At 35.5% G+C, this 19,538-nt stretch overlaps 1 protein-coding gene across 1 annotated transcript in view; it reads left to right on the top strand.

Moving 5' to 3' along the window:
• The window catches only part of RAD18 (RAD18 E3 ubiquitin protein ligase), a 123,807-nt gene that overhangs the window by 89,358 nt on the left and 14,911 nt on the right, over nucleotides 1-19,538 (top strand). The window contains exon 13 of the mRNA XM_044675981.1: nucleotides 13,331-13,387. Within this exon, the coding sequence (XP_044531916.1) occupies nucleotides 13,331-13,387 (57 nt within the window). The remainder of the gene's footprint in view (nucleotides 1-13,330; nucleotides 13,388-19,538) is intronic.

The following is a 19,538-nucleotide window of genomic DNA, read 5'->3' as shown; positions in this document are numbered from 1 at the left end:
GTAGCATATTAGTACTTAAACATTTCATGTCTTTTTTAGCATTTAAGAAAGCAACACTTTTTTCTTATTTAGATCATAAAATAATTTTTAAAAATAGATTAGAAACTATTTCAGTTCTAAAAAATAATTTTAGCTACCGAAGGGAAAAAATATTAACTACAACTTTATTGATTTAATTAAAACATAGAGGAGAGGGGCAGCTAGGTAGCTCAATTGTGGCTTGGAATCATGAACTCATCTTTGTGAGTTCAATTCTGGCCTACATCTGTGTGACCCTCGGTGAATCATTTAACCCTGTTTGCCTAAGAAACAAAAATATGTGGAGAACAAGAGAGTAAAATTAAAATATAGAGCAATTACTGCTATCTTTCCATTTCTGGTCATTTGAATTATTGATGATATTACTAACCAAATGAAATTAAGGAAAACACATAAAAAACCAAATTATTTGGTAGTTAGATTTAAAATATTATATTAATATGTAGCCTCAGTACTTCTATAAGTAATATGATAGCATTTATTTCTAGGTAATAAGGATAAAAGTAAGTTTACTAAGATGTCAAGCAAAACAATTCCAACATTCCTTAACCCCAAATATGTGTCTCAATTTTTGTGTTGCTTCCAGGCCTGGCTCTCTATCCACTGTGCTACCTAGCTGCCCCTGTTCTTTATCATCAGTCCTCTGCAGCCATGGTTGAACATTACATTAATCAGAATTCTTAAGTCTTTCAAAATTGTTCATATTTACAATATCCTTGAAACTGTATAAATTGTTCACCTGGTTCTCACTTTACCTACATCACCAGTCTTCTCAATTTTCTCTGAAATCTTCTTTTTCAACATTTCTTATGGCACAGTAGTGTTACATATATCTTGGAAATGATACTTGCTACAAAGATTATTTTTCACCCCTTTCCTACTTCTCTTATAAATTTAACTATATTTGGTTTTGTTTGTGAAAAGTCTTAATTTCGTGTTCTGAAAATTTTTCATTTTATCTTAAATTCTGTCCTTGGTCACAAACTCTTTACTGATCCATAGATCTGAAAGCTAATATTTTCCTTGCTCTTCTAATTTGTTTATGATGTAACACTTTACATCTAAATCTTGGTTCAATTTGGTACCTATCTTGGTATATAGTGTAAGGTATTGGTCTTAATTTAGTTTCTTCCATACTTGTTTCCAATTTTCCCAGCTAATTTTGTCAAATAGTTTTTATCCCAAGTATCGGGTTCTTTGCATTTTTTCTAACACTAGGCAACTGTTTTTGCTTTTACATATTATGTTTCTGGTCTGTTCCACTGATTGACCTTCCTATTTCTTAGTAAGTACCAAATTATTTTTTTTCATTACTGCTTTGTAGTTTTGTTTGGGATCTGGTACTAGTAGGGCTCCTTCCTTCACACATTTTTTGTTTTATTATTTACTTTGAGATTTTTTTCTTTTAAACCCTTACCTTCCACATTAGAATCAATACTATGTACTGGTTCTAAGGCAGAAGGGCAGTAAGGACTAGGCAATGGAAGTTAAGTGACTTGCCCAGAGTCACACAGCTAACAAGTGTCTGAATCCAAATTTGAACCCAGAACATCTTGTCTCTAGGCCTAGCTCTCAATTCACTGAGTCACCCAGCTGCCCCTACTTTGGATGAATTTCATTATTTTTTCTAGTTCTGTAAAGTAATATTTTAGAAGTTGGTATAAAACTGACTAAACAAATTAATTTAGGTAGTTTTATTATTCTTATTATGTTAGCATAGCCTAACCATGAGGAGTTGTTTTTCCAAGTATATTTTCATAAAACCTATTTTATATCCATGTTAATACAGGTTTTGTGTGAACCTTAGACAAATGCCCCAGTATTTTGTACAATCAGCAGTTATTTTAAGAGGAATTTCTCTTTTTCTGCTAAGTTTATTTTGGTAATATATGTAAATTTTGACTATATGTTGATTTGTATCCTGGTAACTGTTGAAATTATTTCAATTAATTTTCTAATTGACTCTTTGCTATATCTCTTAAAAGAAGTATTCCAAATGGGAAACTACTTGAAGCAGGTATGAAAAATTAACTATAAATCTTTTGTGTGTTATGTCTTTTGCTTTTTTTCCTGGTCCAAGCTTAAATTTGTAATGTTTGGGAAACATATTCTTACCAGAGAACACAGAATCATAGATAAAGAATTTTAACATCATCTTAGAAATCATCTAGTCTGATCCCATAATTTTATAATTAAGAAAACTAAAACTCTTTTACTAGGTGAATTATTTTTTGCATTACTTTTAGAATATGCACAGTTCCCCATTTCATTGTTTTTACAAAAGGGCTTTCTTTAGAAAATATATGTAAATACCTAGAACTGAAAAATATTGACCAATCCTAATATTAAATTCCTATTAAGAAAGAGGGTTCTAAGGAGGATTATATAGTTTTGTTGTTGTTCAGTCATTCACTTGTGTCGGACTCTTCATGACCCCCATGGCTCATAGCACTTGAGATCCTTCTATCCTCCACTTTCTCCTGAAGCCTGTCCAAGCTCATGTTCATTGATTCCGTGATACTATCTATCTATCTCATCCTTTGCTGTCTCCATCTTCTTTTGCCTTCTTCTTTCCCAACATCAGGGTCTTTTCAAGTGAGTTCTGTTTTCTTATGTGGCCAAAATATTTAAACTTTAGCTTTGATATTTGACCTTCTAGTGAATAATCTGAGTTAATTTCTTTAAGTATTGACTTATTTGATCTCCTTGGAGACCAATGGACTCTCGAGTCTTTTCCAGAACCACATTTTGAAAGTACCAGTTCTGCATTACTCAGCTTTCCTCAGAGTTCTGCTCTCACGGGCCAGACATAGTAAATAGGAAAGCCATAACTTTGGCCATATGGACCATTGTCAGCATGGTGATTGATGTGTCTGATTTTTAGTATGCTATTCTGATTTACCATAGTTTTCCTTCTAAGTAGCAAGGATCTCTTTAATTTCTTAGCTGCAGTCACCATTTACAATGATCTTTGAGCCTAAGGATATAAAAACAGATATTGTTTCCATTTCTCCTTATTTGCAAAGAACTGATGGGACTAGTTGCGATGATTTTAATTTTTTTTATGTTAAGCTTCAAGACAGCTTTTACACTTTTCTCTTTCATCATAATCATCATCATCAAGAAACTTCTTAATGCTTCTTCACTTTTCTGCTGCAAACTGAGGTACTAACTGTGTGGAATTTGGGTCTCTCCCCCCAAGGGGGAGCAAACACCTTGGGTACACAGATTCCAAGAGACCTCTGTTCCACTTTCCCAGAACAGGAAGATGACCAAGAGAGATTCTGCCTTTAAAATCAAGATGATCTTTATTAAGCAAGGACATACATGAGCATGTGGAGTTCCTCACTATTGCTAGAGGAGCTCAGCTCAAAAGTGGCAAGGAACAGATTAAATAATCTTCTGGAGAAGGGAGGTGGGCAAAGGAACTGATGTAGGTAGAGATGTGAGGTGGCCTGGAGAGTTCCCAGGAAACGGGGGTGGTGGATTCCCAAATGCAAGGAGGAACAAAGACTCTTTGGTATCCTTAACTGACGTAAGGTAGCAAGGTAAAAGTATGCTATAACTCAGTTTCAAGGTTTTAGCAATACAGTGACCCCAGTGAGTCTTAGGGCCAGGTGTCCCATAACTGAAGCTAAGTGATAACACTTAAGCAGCAATAAATAAATAAATAAACAACTCAATCAGAGATAAAGGGTCTGGGACCAGACATGTTTGTACAAACTATAAGGACTTTGGTTATCTCATCCTAGAGAGACTCTGAAAGCTGGTATGGAACAAGCCAGTGGCCTAAGGGACCCAGCTCCAGTCTAACTCCCGGACCTGAGAGGTCTGGCTTCGAGGATTCCCTCATCCAGGCTCTTACTTTCAAAGACAGTCCATTCTTGAGGTTACTCTGGGTCCTCGTGAAAGTCAGTTTCTCTAAATCACTCTGAGTCCCAGGTAAATAGAATCAGTCCTACACACACACCTTTATAACTCAAGCCTATCAAGATAATTTACATATTGCCATCAGAGTGGTGTTATCTGCATTTCTGAAATTGTTGATATTTCTCCCAGAAAATTTAATGCCAACTTCAGATTCATCCACCTTGTCATTTCACATGATTTACTCTGCAATAAATAAGGTAATGATATACAGCCTTGTCGAACACCCTTTCAGATTTTAAACCCACCAGCTGTTTTGTGTTCAGTTCTAATTGCTGCTTCTTGCCCTGCATATAGGTTCTTCAGGAGACGGATAAGATGATCCGGTACTCCTATTTCTCTGAGGACTTGGCACATTTTGTTGTGATCCACACAAAGACTTTAGTCAATGAAACAGAAGTAGATGTTTTTCTGGAATTTCCTTTCTTTCTCATAATTTAATGAATGTTGGCAATTTGGTCTGTAGTTCTTCTGACACGTCTGGTCATTCTCAGGTCACATACTGTTGAAGTCTAGCTTGCAGTACCTTAGGATAACCTTGTTGGCATGTGAAACGAGTGTACTTATATGGCAATTTGAACATTCTTTGTCGTTACCCTTCTTTGGGACTGGGTCATAAGCTGATCTTTTCCAATCCAGTAGCCACTGCTGTTTTCCAAATTTGCTGGCAGCAGTACTTAGTGCAACACTTTTAACAACCTCATCTTTTAGGATTGTAAAAAGCTTGAACTAGAAGTCTGCCATCTCTACTAGCCTTATTGTTAGCAATACTTCTTAAGGCCCACTTGACGTCATTCTTCCAGATATGTGACTCTAGTAACCACACCATTGTGGTTATTTGTCATGTTAAGATCTTAGATAGTTCTTCTATATGTTATTGCCACTTTTTTCCTGAAGTACCTACCATTGTTGTCTTTTATTATGTCCATTTTTGCCTGAAACATTCCCTTAATAGCTCTAATTTTTTTGAAGAGATCTCTTTTTTTCCCCATTCTCTTTTCTTCTATTTCTTTGCATTGCTTAGTTAAGGAAACCTTATTTCTCTTTGCTATTCTCTGAAATTCTACATTCAGTTGGGTTTATCTTGCCCTTTCTCCTTTCCCCTTTGCTTCCCCTCTTTCCTCAGTTATTTGTAAAGCCTCTTCAGACTGCCATTTTGCTTTCTTGCTCTTTTTTTCCTTTAGAATGCTTTTTGTTGCTGTCTCCTGTACAATACTGCAAACCTATGTTCATAGTTCTTCAGGCACTCCATCTACAAATGTTAATTTCTTAAATCTATTCATCATTTCTACTTCATATTCATAAAGGATGTTACATAGGCCACATCTAGATGGTATGATAATTTTTCTTGCTTTCTTCATTTTAAGTTTGAATTTTACAAAAAGTTTATGATCTGAGCCACAGTCAACTCCTGTTCTTTTTTAACCGACCGTATAGATCTCTTCTGTACCTTTGGCTGCAAAGCATGTAATCAATCTGATTTTGATATTGACCATCTGGTGATGTTCAGGTGTGTGTAGAGTCTCCTTTTGGGTTGTTGAAAGAGTATTTGCTCCGACCACTGAGCTATCTTGACAAAACTCTGTTAGCGTTCCCTGTTTCGTTTTGTACTCCCAGACCAAACTAATGTGTTTTTCCAATCATCTTTTGATTTCCTACTTTAGATTCCAATCCCTTAGGGTGAATGTGACAACCTTTTTTGGTGTTATTTTTAGAAGATGTTGTATGGTCTTCATAGAGCTGAGCAACATTGGCCTCTTTGACATCAGTGGTTGAAGCTTAGACTTGTATTAGAGTTGCCTTAGTTTCAAACAGATATCATTGTGTAATTTTTAAGATTATACCATATGACTGCTTTTCTCACCTTTTTATTGACTATGATGACTTTTCCATTTCTTTTAAGGAATTCTTGCCCATAGTAGGATATGTAGTGATCACTTGAAATAAATCCACCCATTTCCATCCATTTTAAATTCACTAACACTGAAGATGTCAGTATTTAATCTTTCCTTCTCCTGTTTGACTCACTTCCTTACCTTCTATTATATGGTTACCAGTATTTATTTGAAACACATAATGTTGTAAAGTAATCATTATATATTAAAGTAGTACTGGTCTTCTGTCCTTAAGGAGTAACTATTTGGACAGGAATAGTAAACATACACAATACATCCAAAATAATTCCAGGAGCACTGGGAGAGGAGGAAAGGAGGAGGTAGACTAGGGAGAATCTTCTCACATAAAAGAAGTAGGCTGTTATAGGGAAAGGGAAAATGAGGGGGGAGGGCAGTGCTTAAACCTTACTCTTACCAGGACTGGTTCAAATAGGAAAGAATACATGCACATACTTTGGTATAGAAATCTATCTTATCTATCAGGAAAATGAGAAGGGAAGGGGATAAGAGACAATGAGGGGAAAAAGTTGATAAAAGGAAGGACAGATTAAGGGAGCAGAATATATTATACTTCAGCTAAAGTAAAGAAGCCAGGGGTAACAATCATGATCTTAGAAAAAAGCAAAAGCAAAAAGAGACCTAATGAGATAATCAGGAAAACTATATTTTGCTAAGGAACTTTAGACAGTGAAGTTATAGCAAATTTCTCAAATATATAGGGAACTGAGTCAAATTTAAACAAAGAGCTGTTTCAGAGAAATCAAAGTTAATTATAGTCATATGAAGAAATGCTCTAAATCATTGTTGATTAGAGAATTGCAAATTAAAACAACTCAGATGTACCATCTCACACCTGTCAGAAATGCAAAATGCCAGAAGGGATGAGGAAAAATAGGCACACTAAGGAATTATCGGTAGAGTTGAGAACTGATCCAACTATTCTGAACAATTTGGAAATATGGCCAAATGCTATATAACTGTACATACCCTTTGACCCGGCAATACTACTACTAGATCTGTACCCCAAAGAGATCAAAGGAAAAGGAAAAGGACCTATATGTATAAAAATACTTGTTGTTGCTCTTTTTGTGGTGGCAAAGAATTGGATGTTAAGGGAATACTTATCACTTGGGAAATGGCTAAATAAGTTGTAGCATGTGATTGTGATGCAGGATTGTTGTGGCATAAGAAATGACAAGGGAATGGTTTCAGAAAACGAACAAAAAAGCATGGAAAGACTTACGTGAACTGTGCAAAATAAAGTGAGAAGTACCAGGAAATCTTTGTGCAAAATAACAGCAATGTTGTAATGATGATCAATTGTGAAAGACAATGATTTAAGATGATTCCAAAAGATTCATGATGACAAAATGCTTCTACCTCCCAAGAAAGAATTGATGAACCCTAAGTACAAATTGAAATATAATTTTCTCACTTTTTTAAAATGAAATGGCCAATATCGAAATATATTTTACACTTCACATATATAATTAAATAATACCATTTTGCTTGCCTTATCATTGTCGGGGGAAGAACGGAGAGAATTTGGAACTCAAAATTTAAAAAAAGAAAATAGGTGCAGCTGGGTAGCTCAGTGGAGTGAGAGCCAGGCCTAGAGACAGGAGGTCCTAGGTTCAAACCCGGCCTCAGCCACTTCCCAGCTGTGTGACCCTGGGCAAGTCACTTGACCCCCATTGCCTACCCTTACCAATCTTCCACCAAGGAACTAATACACAGAAGTTAAGGGTTTAAAAAAAAAAAAAGAAAATAATGTTATAAATAAATGATAAATTTAAGAAAATAAGTCCAGTATGTGGAAAGAGACTAGATTTTCAACTCTTGGGCCTCAATTTTCTCATCTCTGAGGTCCATTGTAGTTCTGAATCTATGATCCTAATTAAATAACTGAGGAAGAGACAGAGGTAAAATCAGGGCAAAGATAAAATATTGTATTAAAAAAACCCCTTGTAACTAATCCTCAAGCTGAGTTATTTTTGTGTCATGGACTTGCTTTTTACCTTCTCTAAAGTACTGTGTGTACCAGCAGCACTAGATAAATAACAGGACCTGATGACTTTGTACCCTGGTGATAGAGGAAAAGTTGAGCTCAGGGCTGGCAACGGCATGCGTAGTAATCCAATTCCTGGCATTAGTAAAGTGAAGCAGAATTCCGAGACCAAGATATCCAGGTAGACCAAGATCTATCTCACTTTTGTCCACAATTTTGAGTTTATCATTTGTTTCGATTTTGGCAGTAGGATCTTATTTAGAAAAAAAGCAGCACTGTTAGATGTGTTTCTGTGTGCCTTGGGATTCACCCACAATTAGGGGGCATTACAATATTGATTTAATAAAGGATTCTGAGAAATAGGAAGGAGAAAACCAGGAGGAGAGCAGGGCCATTTCCAGAGAGGGGAGTGTATCCTAGAGGAGATGGTGGTCAGCAGCGATATGTACTTTAAAGAGGTCAAGAATGATAAGAATTGAAAAAAAGGACCATTAATTTAGGCAATTATGAGATTATTTGTAACTTTGAAAAGAAGAGTTTTAGTTGATTGAAGTAGGAATAAAGGTAACAGGTCACTGAAGCAATTTTCAAAATTTTTTACACTTAATAGTACTTTTTTTTTAACCCTTACTGTCTGCCTTCGACCCAAGGCAGATGTTAGGGATAGGCAATGGGTGTCAAGTGAAGTGTCTGGGGCCAGATTTGAACCTAGGACCTCTCATCTCTAGACCTAGCTCTCAATCAACTGAGCTACCCAGCTGCTTTCTATATGTGTACACACACACACACACACACACACACACACACACACACACACACACACACATTCTTTTTTTAATGCAAAGTGAAGAGTAGCAAGGCTAGAGAAAAAAAAGCACAGATAAGCAGGACAGTTTTGAAAAATAGGTTGAATTTATTATATACTTGGAAAGAAAAGTAAACTGTAGAGGGTAGAAATCCTGTAGTTTCACAGACAGTCTTCTAATCTACTAGATATTTGAAAATGTCCATTTTTTTTTTTTTGGTGGTAAGTTCAGAATTTAAAAAGATAAATAAAAAAAGTAAAAAATGAATTATTAGGGCATTTTTTAAAAAATAGTCTCTGGGAATTGATATGACTATAAATTTTTCATTTTATTTTCAATTAAAATTTCTCTTCCGCTCTCACCCTAATTTAAAAAAAGAAAAACAAAAACTTTGTAACGGGCATAATCAAGCAAAACAAATCCCCATAATGACCATCATCCATCAGCTTGAATCCATCACCTCTCTCTCTGGAAGTTAGTAATATTTGTTATTGTCACTTCTCCAGAATCATGGTTTTAATTCTACTGAACATAGTTCTTAAGTGCTTCAGAGTTTATCTTTAATGTTCTCAAGTCAACAAACCTTTAACTTCCTGTTGTTGATTTTTTATTATAAAAATTGTTCTCTGTTCACTTCACTTTGCATCAATTCATACAAGTCTCAGGTTTCTCTTTCATGATTTCTAATGGCATAGTAGTATTCCACAGTATATTGTAATTTATTCAGCCATTCCCCAATAGATGGACAGTCCTTTAGAAAAATTCTTTATCCAGTGGTCAGCCTGGATCAGTGGGCATACAGTCCTGTACCAGACTTCTTTGTAAGCTGTTTCAGCTTTGGAGAGTCTACATAAGCCTGTTCTCCACGGGCACAGCCTTTTAGAACTTAGGAAATACTTGTGAAGAATATAGAAGAAACATCTACAGGTAAGGAGAATCAGGATAATTCAGTGCCACACAGTTAAGGATGGATAGAAAATTTCAAGAAGGGGTGGTTGGCAGTATCAAATGCTACCGAGAGAGATCAAAGATACTAACTGGGGTTACTGAGGACTGGCTCCTGTGCTGGATAGCTGAAATGGAAATGAAGGTCACTGGAGTTTAAGTTAAGGAACTGTTGAGAACCAGCTTGTTGGTGACTCAAAATGGAAGCTGATGTCATTTTCATTTATGGTGAAAGGAATAGGCAACTTTCAGAGGTTTTCATGGCTTTTAAAAAAATTCTTCCTCTACCATCTGTTTTCACTGATGTGGCATCACATCACTAAGAAACCTCTTAGGTTTGTGTCCTTAATGTACAGCAAATATTTTCCTTTAACAAACGAATGAGTGGCTTTAACTGGTACTCTGAAAGCTCTAGTGTAAATTGATCATACAACATACAGACTTAGTTGACAGGGTTGACAATTTTGCTTACTTATCTGGAAAGGGTTGAATGCTTTGTAACTATTACATTAAAAAGGAAAGGAAACCTGTTCTCTCAACTTCCTTATTTCATCTTTTAACAGTGCAGAGATTCTGGGTCCTGGGCCATATGATACTAGGTTCTCCCAACTTGGATCTGATTTAGCTGTATCAGAGTTGGACAAATCTGACAAGTAGTACCAAGTGTGACCTCTCCATTTCACCCCACTTTCACATCTTGAATTTGGTTTTTAATCCACTTAAATAAAGTACAACCTAAAATTTCCATCAACATGCCTTAAGAAGAGTGGAAAGGATGATATTCTGTATAATTATTGATAGCCTATAATCTCACCTGTGGAAAGTTTCTAGATTTTACAGGATTATAGTCAAGGACTGGGTATTATCTGTATCTACCTAACCAGAGCTGATCCTTAGCAAAATTGTGAATTAGCAGGAAGTTTATCCTTGGTGCTCCCACCTCCTTTTTTTTACCCTCTAACTCTTCCCATTACAATGTCCAATACTTTGCTTTATTTCCCTCCTCTCCATCTAAATCTACCCATAGGTAGTTGTTATGTAGTAAAGAATTTACACTAGTTCACACATATATAAGCCACTGATAAGAACTTACTCTGCTTGCCCTTTGGGATTGTTTTAGTTTGACAGAAAACAATCCTTTAACTCGTAGGAACAAACTTTTAGTGAAGCTTATTTATGTACTTGTGACAGGCTCAGTTATCTTGGCAAACCCAGGACCTTCCATGAAATTATTTCATATATAACTGCCTGTTTCAAATGTAAGCCTCTCCTACACCTGTCTACTTTAATAGTAGATGATAATTGATGTTTATATAGTGCTCTAAGGTTTTAAAAATATTTTCAGTATGTAATCTCATTTAAGCCACAACAACTTGTGAAATAGATTCTATAGGTATTGTTATTCCAGTTTTATACATGAAAACTTTTTCTTGGAAGGAATGAGTATCTTGCCCATAGTCACATAGTAAGTGGTATATAAAATTCTTGAAGTTAGGATATTATATATATGTGTACATACACATATATATAATCTTTGTCCTTTATCTTTTTATCTGGAGTGCCTAACACAATACCTTGAAAATTATAAAGATTTAGATTGCAACGTGTTGCTTGTCAGATCTTCCTGACTTCTAAGTCTACCACTCTTATCTACTATTCCATCTTATACCAATATTACTTAGGAAACTTGGAAAAAGTCATTTTCAGTCAGTCACTTAGCACTGTGAATCCTATTACAGCCAAATCTAATCCAGCCTCCATTTCTTGCCTATTCTGATCACATCAGAAAGAGCTTCAATTAGTTAAAAGTAAGTAGGGTTGAAGATAACTTAGGTCTCACTGAATGTTAGTATCATAGAATTATGGAAAAGAAGAGATTATAGGAACATAGATTTAGAATTGGAAAGTTCCCACAAATACTTTATAGATGAGAAAACTGAGGACCGGAGAAGTTAAATAAATATCTTACTCCAAATCTTCCAGGTAGTGTGTGGTAGAATTGGGATCGAATATGTCCTCTGGTTCTGGATCCAACTCATGTTCTGCTTTATTAACTTGGCTTCCCTAATAAATCATCTAATTCAGTCTTCTCATTTAGTCTCATTTTAAAGATAAGGAAAAAGAAGCCTCATATTGAAGTAAACTAATTTATATTCAAGCAGATATGAAACCAACAGATGTTGCAGAGAGAATTACTAAATGTAGTGAAATGTTACATACTTGTATTACCTTCATCCTAGGCTACATGAAGGAATTACAGGATAAATTCTTAGTGTTAATGGTGTTTACCATTTCTTTAGCACCTAGACCACCGAATTTATTGTCAAAGTACCCAGATTCAGAACCTGGTTCTGTCACTCACTACCCATATGAACTTGGACAAATAATTTTCTGTAAAAAGAGAGGTTTCAGCCATTTTTTTCCAATAAGGTTTTTCCCCCCCTTTTGCCCTGCCCTTTAAGCAACTATAGTCTATATCAGGCAATTGGTTTTCAATGTCTAAATTTATAGGAAAATCATCGGGGTTCCCTATATTCCCTATATTATTTTCTTCTTCATTAGCATTTCACAGAATAAGAATCATTGAGTTCAGAATTTGAAAGGTCTTTTCAGAAACTTTTATTCCAACCCATACCTGAAAAAGTATCTCCTGTACTATCTAACAAGTGGTCATCTAGCCTTTGCTTGAAAAGCTAAAAGTGAAAGGGAATCCAGGGCTTCTCTCTCTCATTCTGTCCCTACTTTTTTTTTCTTATTTTTCTTTTCTTTTTTTTTTTTTGTAAAATTATATATGACTCTTTGTAGCTTCTACCTTTTGCTTCTAGTTCTTCCATCTGAGGCCAAGGATAACGAATCTACTTCTTTTCATGTCATAGCCCCACAAATAATTGAAAATAATACCACCACATATCCTCCCTTTCCTCTATTATCTCTCCCTCCAATCCAATCTTCTCTTCTCAAGGCTAAACAAACACTCATAATTCCTTCAACCAGTCTTTATGGACTCAAGGCCCTTTGATTGATTTTTGATCTTAATGTGAATGTTCTTCCATAGTTTGGAATACAACCCACCTACCCATATCCTTTCATTCTATATGAGTCTTTCCTTTGTTCTTTATACACTCCACAGATGCTCAACTCAGCCTGCTGAAGGACTTCCTCAAAGGTACCAGAGAAGACCTCTTAAGACTATCTGTGTTTCTTCTTACTCAGACCTCATGACAGGTTCACCAATGAATTTCCTCTCTTCTTGGGCATAGGTCATCACTGGAAATGCCTGTGATTTACTTGTGGCTGCCATACATTGCTGCATTGCTATTTGGGCCACTTGCAACTTTTAATTCCTCACAGAGTGTGACATCTGAAGATTTATAGCTGTGGAGCATCATGTTGAAAAGATGGGCTTTGGAAGCAAGAAGCTGCTTGGGATTATAAAAAGCTCTGTCCATTTGTGTAGTATCATGCTATTAAAATGCTTTCTTAAGTAAGTTTTCCCTATTATAATGAGAGGGGTAGATTCTGTCACTATATATACTGTGCCCAAATCTGGAATTGTGAGGTATTGTTTAGTGACATTTTATTAATATAAGACTGTAAGCCCTAGGGGCAGTTATGGGTTCTTTAAATTGCTCTGTGCCTTGCCAATCAAAGTGCAGCTTTCAGATGATTTAATAAATGCCTTCTGATAATCTATGTACATGTCCTTTTAGCTCCAGCTCAGATATCATAAGAGACCTCATAGAGGAACAGGAGTTTTCAGAATCAAGGTAAGTATTCATAGTCACTTATCTGGATACTTCAGTGGATCTGTTAAGAGTTTTCTTTATCTCTCCCACTGTCCCTTTGAGAGAGATTTCTCAATAAGAGTCAGTTAAACTGATAGCTTCTGTGAGCTAATGGGGAAGGTTCCATTACCTAGGAGACAGAGGAGGAGTTAAATAAAGGAGTAGTTTTGACAGTTAGCAGCTTTTGTCTCTGGGTTCCCTAGAGAGATAAGAAGTCTGCCTCTGTGTCTCTGAGACTGACAGTTGGGTATAGAGAAAACGAATTTAAGGCCTTAACAGCCTGTAAGAAGGTGGTAGATGATTAATGCTTATTGATTAGCTTAGGTAGTTGGATAGAGAATATTATTTTTGTTAGCCAGTGTAAAGAAGTTAGGAATGAGCCTGGCTCAGGCAGAAGCACCTGCCCTCAAAGGCAGTTAGATTTAGGGTTTTTTAGAAATTTTTAGTTGGGATTGGGATTTTAGATATAGTTATAAGATTACTCTCATTTTCTTCCTTTCAATCTCCTATTTAAACTTTCCTCAAAATAAACTTAATTGTTTTGTGTTTTATCAAATTGCTCTTCTGACCTTTGTTCAAACTCCTACCAAAACTTTTTAACATTTCACAGCCTAACGAGCCAGTAGGAGTTTGATTAATCCATTGATCTTCTTTTCTTTTCAAAATTAGGAAAAGGATAGAAGTATAACTATGGTGCTTGATATCATGGTACAGTTAGTGAAGGAGGAGGTGCCACTTTATCTCAAACAACTCCACTACCAGGGACCTTCACTGAGATGTTACATCTCACTGTTTTGGATTATCTGCGGTTAGTACTGCTTATGAGAGTATTTGTGCTATCCGGATTGTTTTAAGGGTACCAACTTTATCAAGTATTTAGTTTAATTCTTACCAAGAAAAGGAAACTACTAAAAGAGAGATTAATGGAGACTAGAGTGCATATCTTGAGGATTACATCTCCCAGTTGACTAAAACTATTGCCCAACAAAATGAAACATCTCTCACTTGACCCAACCTGCCTCTCCTATTGTTTCTAACTCTCCCACCAAGGCAGCTAAAACCAAAAACCAAAAGAAAGAAGATACAAACTCTACCCTACTCCCTTTAAGAGAAGTACCAACTTTTAATCCTAAGAACGAGTTGATAACTATTAGGTATCAAAGACCATTTACTCCTCAGGGTATTGAGGGATTTAAGGGAAGCAGAGGAGCCCATAGCAGTTATAAAAAAGCTAGAAACAATTTGCAGGCAATTTGATCCAAGCTTGATTGATTTTGAACATCTTCTAAACGAATTACTGACTATAAGGGAAAAAGATAAAGTTATCAGATTTACAAATGATGCTAATTGGAGAATGGGCAGAGATCACTGGCCTGAGATTGATCCTCACTGGGACTTTAACAATCTCCAGGACTATGTGAGATTATGTCATGCTAGGGAGGCAGTACTTAATGCAATGAGAGCTTGTTCTGATAGAGCTGGTACCTGGACAAAATTTGAAAAGTTAAAGCAAAAGATAGGAGAAAATCCTTCACAGTTCATGGACAGACTTATAGAACTAGGAGGAAGATATATAGACATAGATTTGACCAGAGAAAGAGATATTAGACAATTGAGAAGGCAGTTTGTAAAAAATTATTGCAAGGTAGTCAAGGACTATTTCAAAACCAGTTGTCCTAACTGGATAAATATGGAACTTGATGAATTAAGGAGAGAGAAATAATAATAAGAAGCAATTTCAGAAATTACAATTATGGAAACTATGGGAATGATAGAAGCAAGAACCAAAATGAGGCAAAGTACTTGTTACAATATATCTGTAATGGGGCACGTCCATGGTAAGTCCTCAACAAGAGTAATCTCAGAGAGATGCACATGGATTTTATGTAGGTTTGACAGGGGAGAAGGGACTCTGGAATCAGAGTGAAACATTTGATTTTCCAAATACAGATATAATTATGCCAGTCATACCAGTCCATTTTCCCCTAGATAGCAGCGAATCACACGTAACACTGAAAGTTGGGAATACGTTATATGATTGTCTTCTAGTTACTGGGGCATCAAGATCTGTGCTAATGAGTACACCTGATCCTAATTGTAATTCTATTGGCTCTATTAATGTTGTGATGGTGTCTGGAACACCTTTGGAAGTTCAAAAGCTTTCACTGTGAATGATGTTGGTGGGCCCTTTATTCATGGAACATTTGTTCCTTCTAATGCTAACTCCCCTATGAATTTATTGGGGAGAGATCTGTTATATAAGTTAAGAGCCACGATAATGTATAGTCAAGAGGGCAAGAGGGCGATATTACATTAAAACTACCTGAAGAATCTAAATTTGTTCTCAGTACTCTTTTTAGATAATCAGGAGGTGGTTAAACTCCAACTTTTAAAATACCAATAGATATACCTGAATCTCTCTGGGCTACTTCTTCTACCAATGTAGGCAAGATTAAATCAGTTGTTCCAGTTCAAATTAGAATGAGAGGTGGCCACCTCTGTCTATTCCACAATATCCATTATCAAAAGAAGCAATTAAGGGAATTACCTAAGTGATAAATTCTTTAATCAAACAGAAAATAATAATCCCCTGCAAATATGAATATAATATACCTATTTTGCCTATTAAACCAAAATTAGATGAATAAGGAAACCCTGTTTATTGATTTGCCCAAGTTTTAAGGGCTACTAATAATCATGTCTTCAAAAGATAGCTCATTGTTCCGAGTCTATCAACTATTATTTTCTCTATTCCTAGCACTGCTAAATATTTCATAGTAATGGATTTGTGTTCTCCCTTTTTTCAATACCCATCCATGAAGATTCCGGAAAAATATTTGTATTCACCTGGTTAGAGTGCTGTCTACCTCAGGGTTATGTAGAAAGTCCAACTTTATTTTCCCAAATTTTGACAGAAGATTTGGCAAATATTGCATTTAAGGAGAGCTGTTTAATATATTTTGTGGATGATTTGCTCTTGGCCTCAGCAAATGCTGGAGCATGCCAAGAAGATAGCAAACGTATCCTGTTGGAATTATATAAAAGAGGACATCTCAAAATCAAAGGTTCATTGGTGTCTCCCTAGTGGATTATTTAGGATTTGTTTTAGCTGAAGGTTCGCATTTCATTTCTCTTAAGTGTTTTGAAGATATTAAAAAATTAAGTGCCCCATCCACTAAAAAACAATTAAGAGCAATTTTGGGAACTACAGGATTTTGCAAGCAATGGATTCCTTGCTATGGGAAAATCACCAAACCCCTTATATAGCATTGACAAAGGATGTAGTTATATAACCACTTAAGTTCAATCCAGAACACCTAGCTTAGCTTACTAAATTTAAACAAGCAATTTATTTGCACCTGCTCTGTTGGTTACAAAAAACCATTCACTTTGCATGTACATGAACAAAGAGGAGTAGCCTCAGATGTGTTAACACACGCTTTAGGACCTGTTCAAAGTCTAATTTCATATTATTCAGCTGAATTAGACCCAATAGCTTCTGGAGCACCACCATGCCTCAAAGGAGTTGCTGCAATAGCTTTGCTATTAACAAAATCTGCAGACTTAGTGTTGGGATGCCCACTAACTAATATGTCTTCATGAAAAAGAAGCATTACAATTAAGACATAGAACACGGGCAATCTCAGACCAAAGATATTACAAGATATGAAATAACTTTATTAGGAAATAAAAACATCACTTTAAAATGCTACATCATACTCAATCCTGATATATTGCTTCTAGATTTACCCATCACAGTAGAACTATTGCTTAGTTACAAATCATTAGTGTCTATGGCAGAAAAAAAACGTGAAAATCTCCTGGATACTCCTTTAAAAAATGCAGATCCAGTTTTGTTTACAGATGGTTCTTCCTTTATGAGAAATGGTACACATTACACTGGAGCAGCCATAGTCATAGAATTTGCAATTCTGTGGTCAGCTTCACTTCCATCAAATATAAGTGCATAAGGTGCAGAATTAATAGTGTTAAAACAAGCCTGTGTAATTGCAAGAGATAAAAAAGCTATAGTATATCCTGATTCAAAGTATGCCTTTGGAATATGTTACTGTAGGGTACCCTTTGTCTCCAAAGAGGTTTCTTAACATCAGCTGGCAAAACGATCACAAATGCAGAAATTATCAGTGAGGTTCTTTCAGCTCTCCAACTACCTGAAACCCTGGTTGTTGTACTCTGCTCATAAAGGTGGAACTAACTTTGTTTTGAAAGGAAACCACCAAGCAGATGTTGCTGCTATAGAAGTCCCTGAATTGATTTTAAATTTGATAATCATTAATGAATCAGATTTATCCTTGGAATGTAATGAAAAAGAAGTTAAAAAATGGAAACAGAACTTTAAGGTTAAAAAATTAATGATGTATAGTTGGCATCAGAAGGTAAACCAATCCTTCCTAGAACTTTTTATCAACAAATTTGCCAATCTATCCATAAAAACAGTCATTTTGGAACACAAGGCATTGTAGATTCGATAAAGAAAGTATGGATAGCCACTGGTATAACAAACATTGCCTCTAAAGTCTCTGCAGCTTGTGCAACTATCAAAGCATATAACCAACATATATTTTGAGGAAAGTCATTTGGAGGATGTCCTTTAGCCAACACACCATTTGAATATCTCCAAATTGACTTCATAACAATGCCAAAAGCTGGACATTACAAATTTTGTTTAGTTTTAGTAAACCAGCTAACAAGATGGCTGCCATATTTCCAACTGCAAGAGCAAAGGCAGCATTTGTATCCAAAATATTACTAAAAGAAACAATACCTCAATTTGGTTTACCAGCAAGAATTGATTTACAGATTCAATTTTAGCACAAATATATTCATACCTAGATATAACACCAAAATTTTATGTGCCATACCACCCACAGAGCTCCGGACAAGGGGAGAGAATGAACGGGGAATTAAAATAATGATTGGCAAATTATGTACTGAGACTCACTTGAAATGGCCTGATGCTCTACCATTAGCTTTATTCTACCTGCGAAGTAGACCAAGGGGAGAGCTATACATTTCACCATTTGAGATGCTTTTTGGTCATCCACCCATTCACGCAAAACCATTTAACTCTATATATACACTATTGTTAGGAGGATATGATGCTATTGCCACATATATAAGAGGTGTACAAATCAAGATAAAAGAACTCGTGAATCAAGAGCTGTAATGCAAGCTGGACTTGTAGACTTTTCTCTTCATGATTTAAATCCTGGAGATACAGTTTATGTAAAGAACTTCCAGCAACCAGGAGCAACTTAGCTGACCTGAGAAGGTTCATTCCAAGTACTTTTTAACAATCCCTACAGCAATCAAGATAGGAGAAAAGACATCATGAATCTGTTGTTCTCATGTGAAAAGAGTACTTGTTGTCAAAAAAGGTTAATTGCATGCATCAAGAAAGAATATAAAGACAACTGGACATTATTTCAAAGACATTGAACTCCTGAACTTAAATTTTGCTTTTCAATAAAAAGATTTGATTTTCTTGTACATAAAGGTTTAATTTTAAAATAGAATGAGTAATACACACTAGGTAAATGTATAATTTATGTTATGTTATAGGATTTAGGATTTCTGTGTCAAAATAATTATTAATATACTTTTATAGGATTATAGAAAATGTTAAAATAACTAAATGATACATAAATGGTAAAGTGTTATAAAGTTTTACAAGTGTTGATCAACACCCACCTCAGGGGAATATTAGATGTATATAATGTATATATAAGGTTCTAGTTTGGCTCATTAGATATATTTAATGTGTACATAAGGTTCTTGTTTAATTTTTTTGTACATAGTAACTATAAGGTGAGTTTGGAGTAATAACTTTAGGTTCTTATTTCTTTAGAGTATAATAAGAATAGTTTCTTATTTCTATAGAGTATAATAAGAATAGGTTCTTATTTCTGTATAGTAAGAATTGTGTGATTCTGTAACTGTAAATATTTGTAATCGTATATAATTTGAGACTTGCATGCTGCAAGATTCCTTCTTTCCTTCCTTCCTTCCTTCCTTCCTTCCTTCCTTCCTCCCTCCCTCTCTCCCTTCCTTCCTTCCTTCCTTCCTCTCCCTTCCTCCCTCCTTTCCTTCCTTCCTTCCTTCCTTCCTCTCC

Source organism: Gracilinanus agilis, chromosome 1 (genome assembly GCF_016433145.1).
Source record: "Gracilinanus agilis isolate LMUSP501 chromosome 1, AgileGrace, whole genome shotgun sequence".
NCBI classification, from domain to species: domain Eukaryota; kingdom Metazoa; phylum Chordata; class Mammalia; order Didelphimorphia; family Didelphidae; genus Gracilinanus; species Gracilinanus agilis.
The sequence above is the reverse complement of the archived record's forward strand: the minus strand, read 5'-3'. Positions and strand labels throughout refer to the sequence as shown.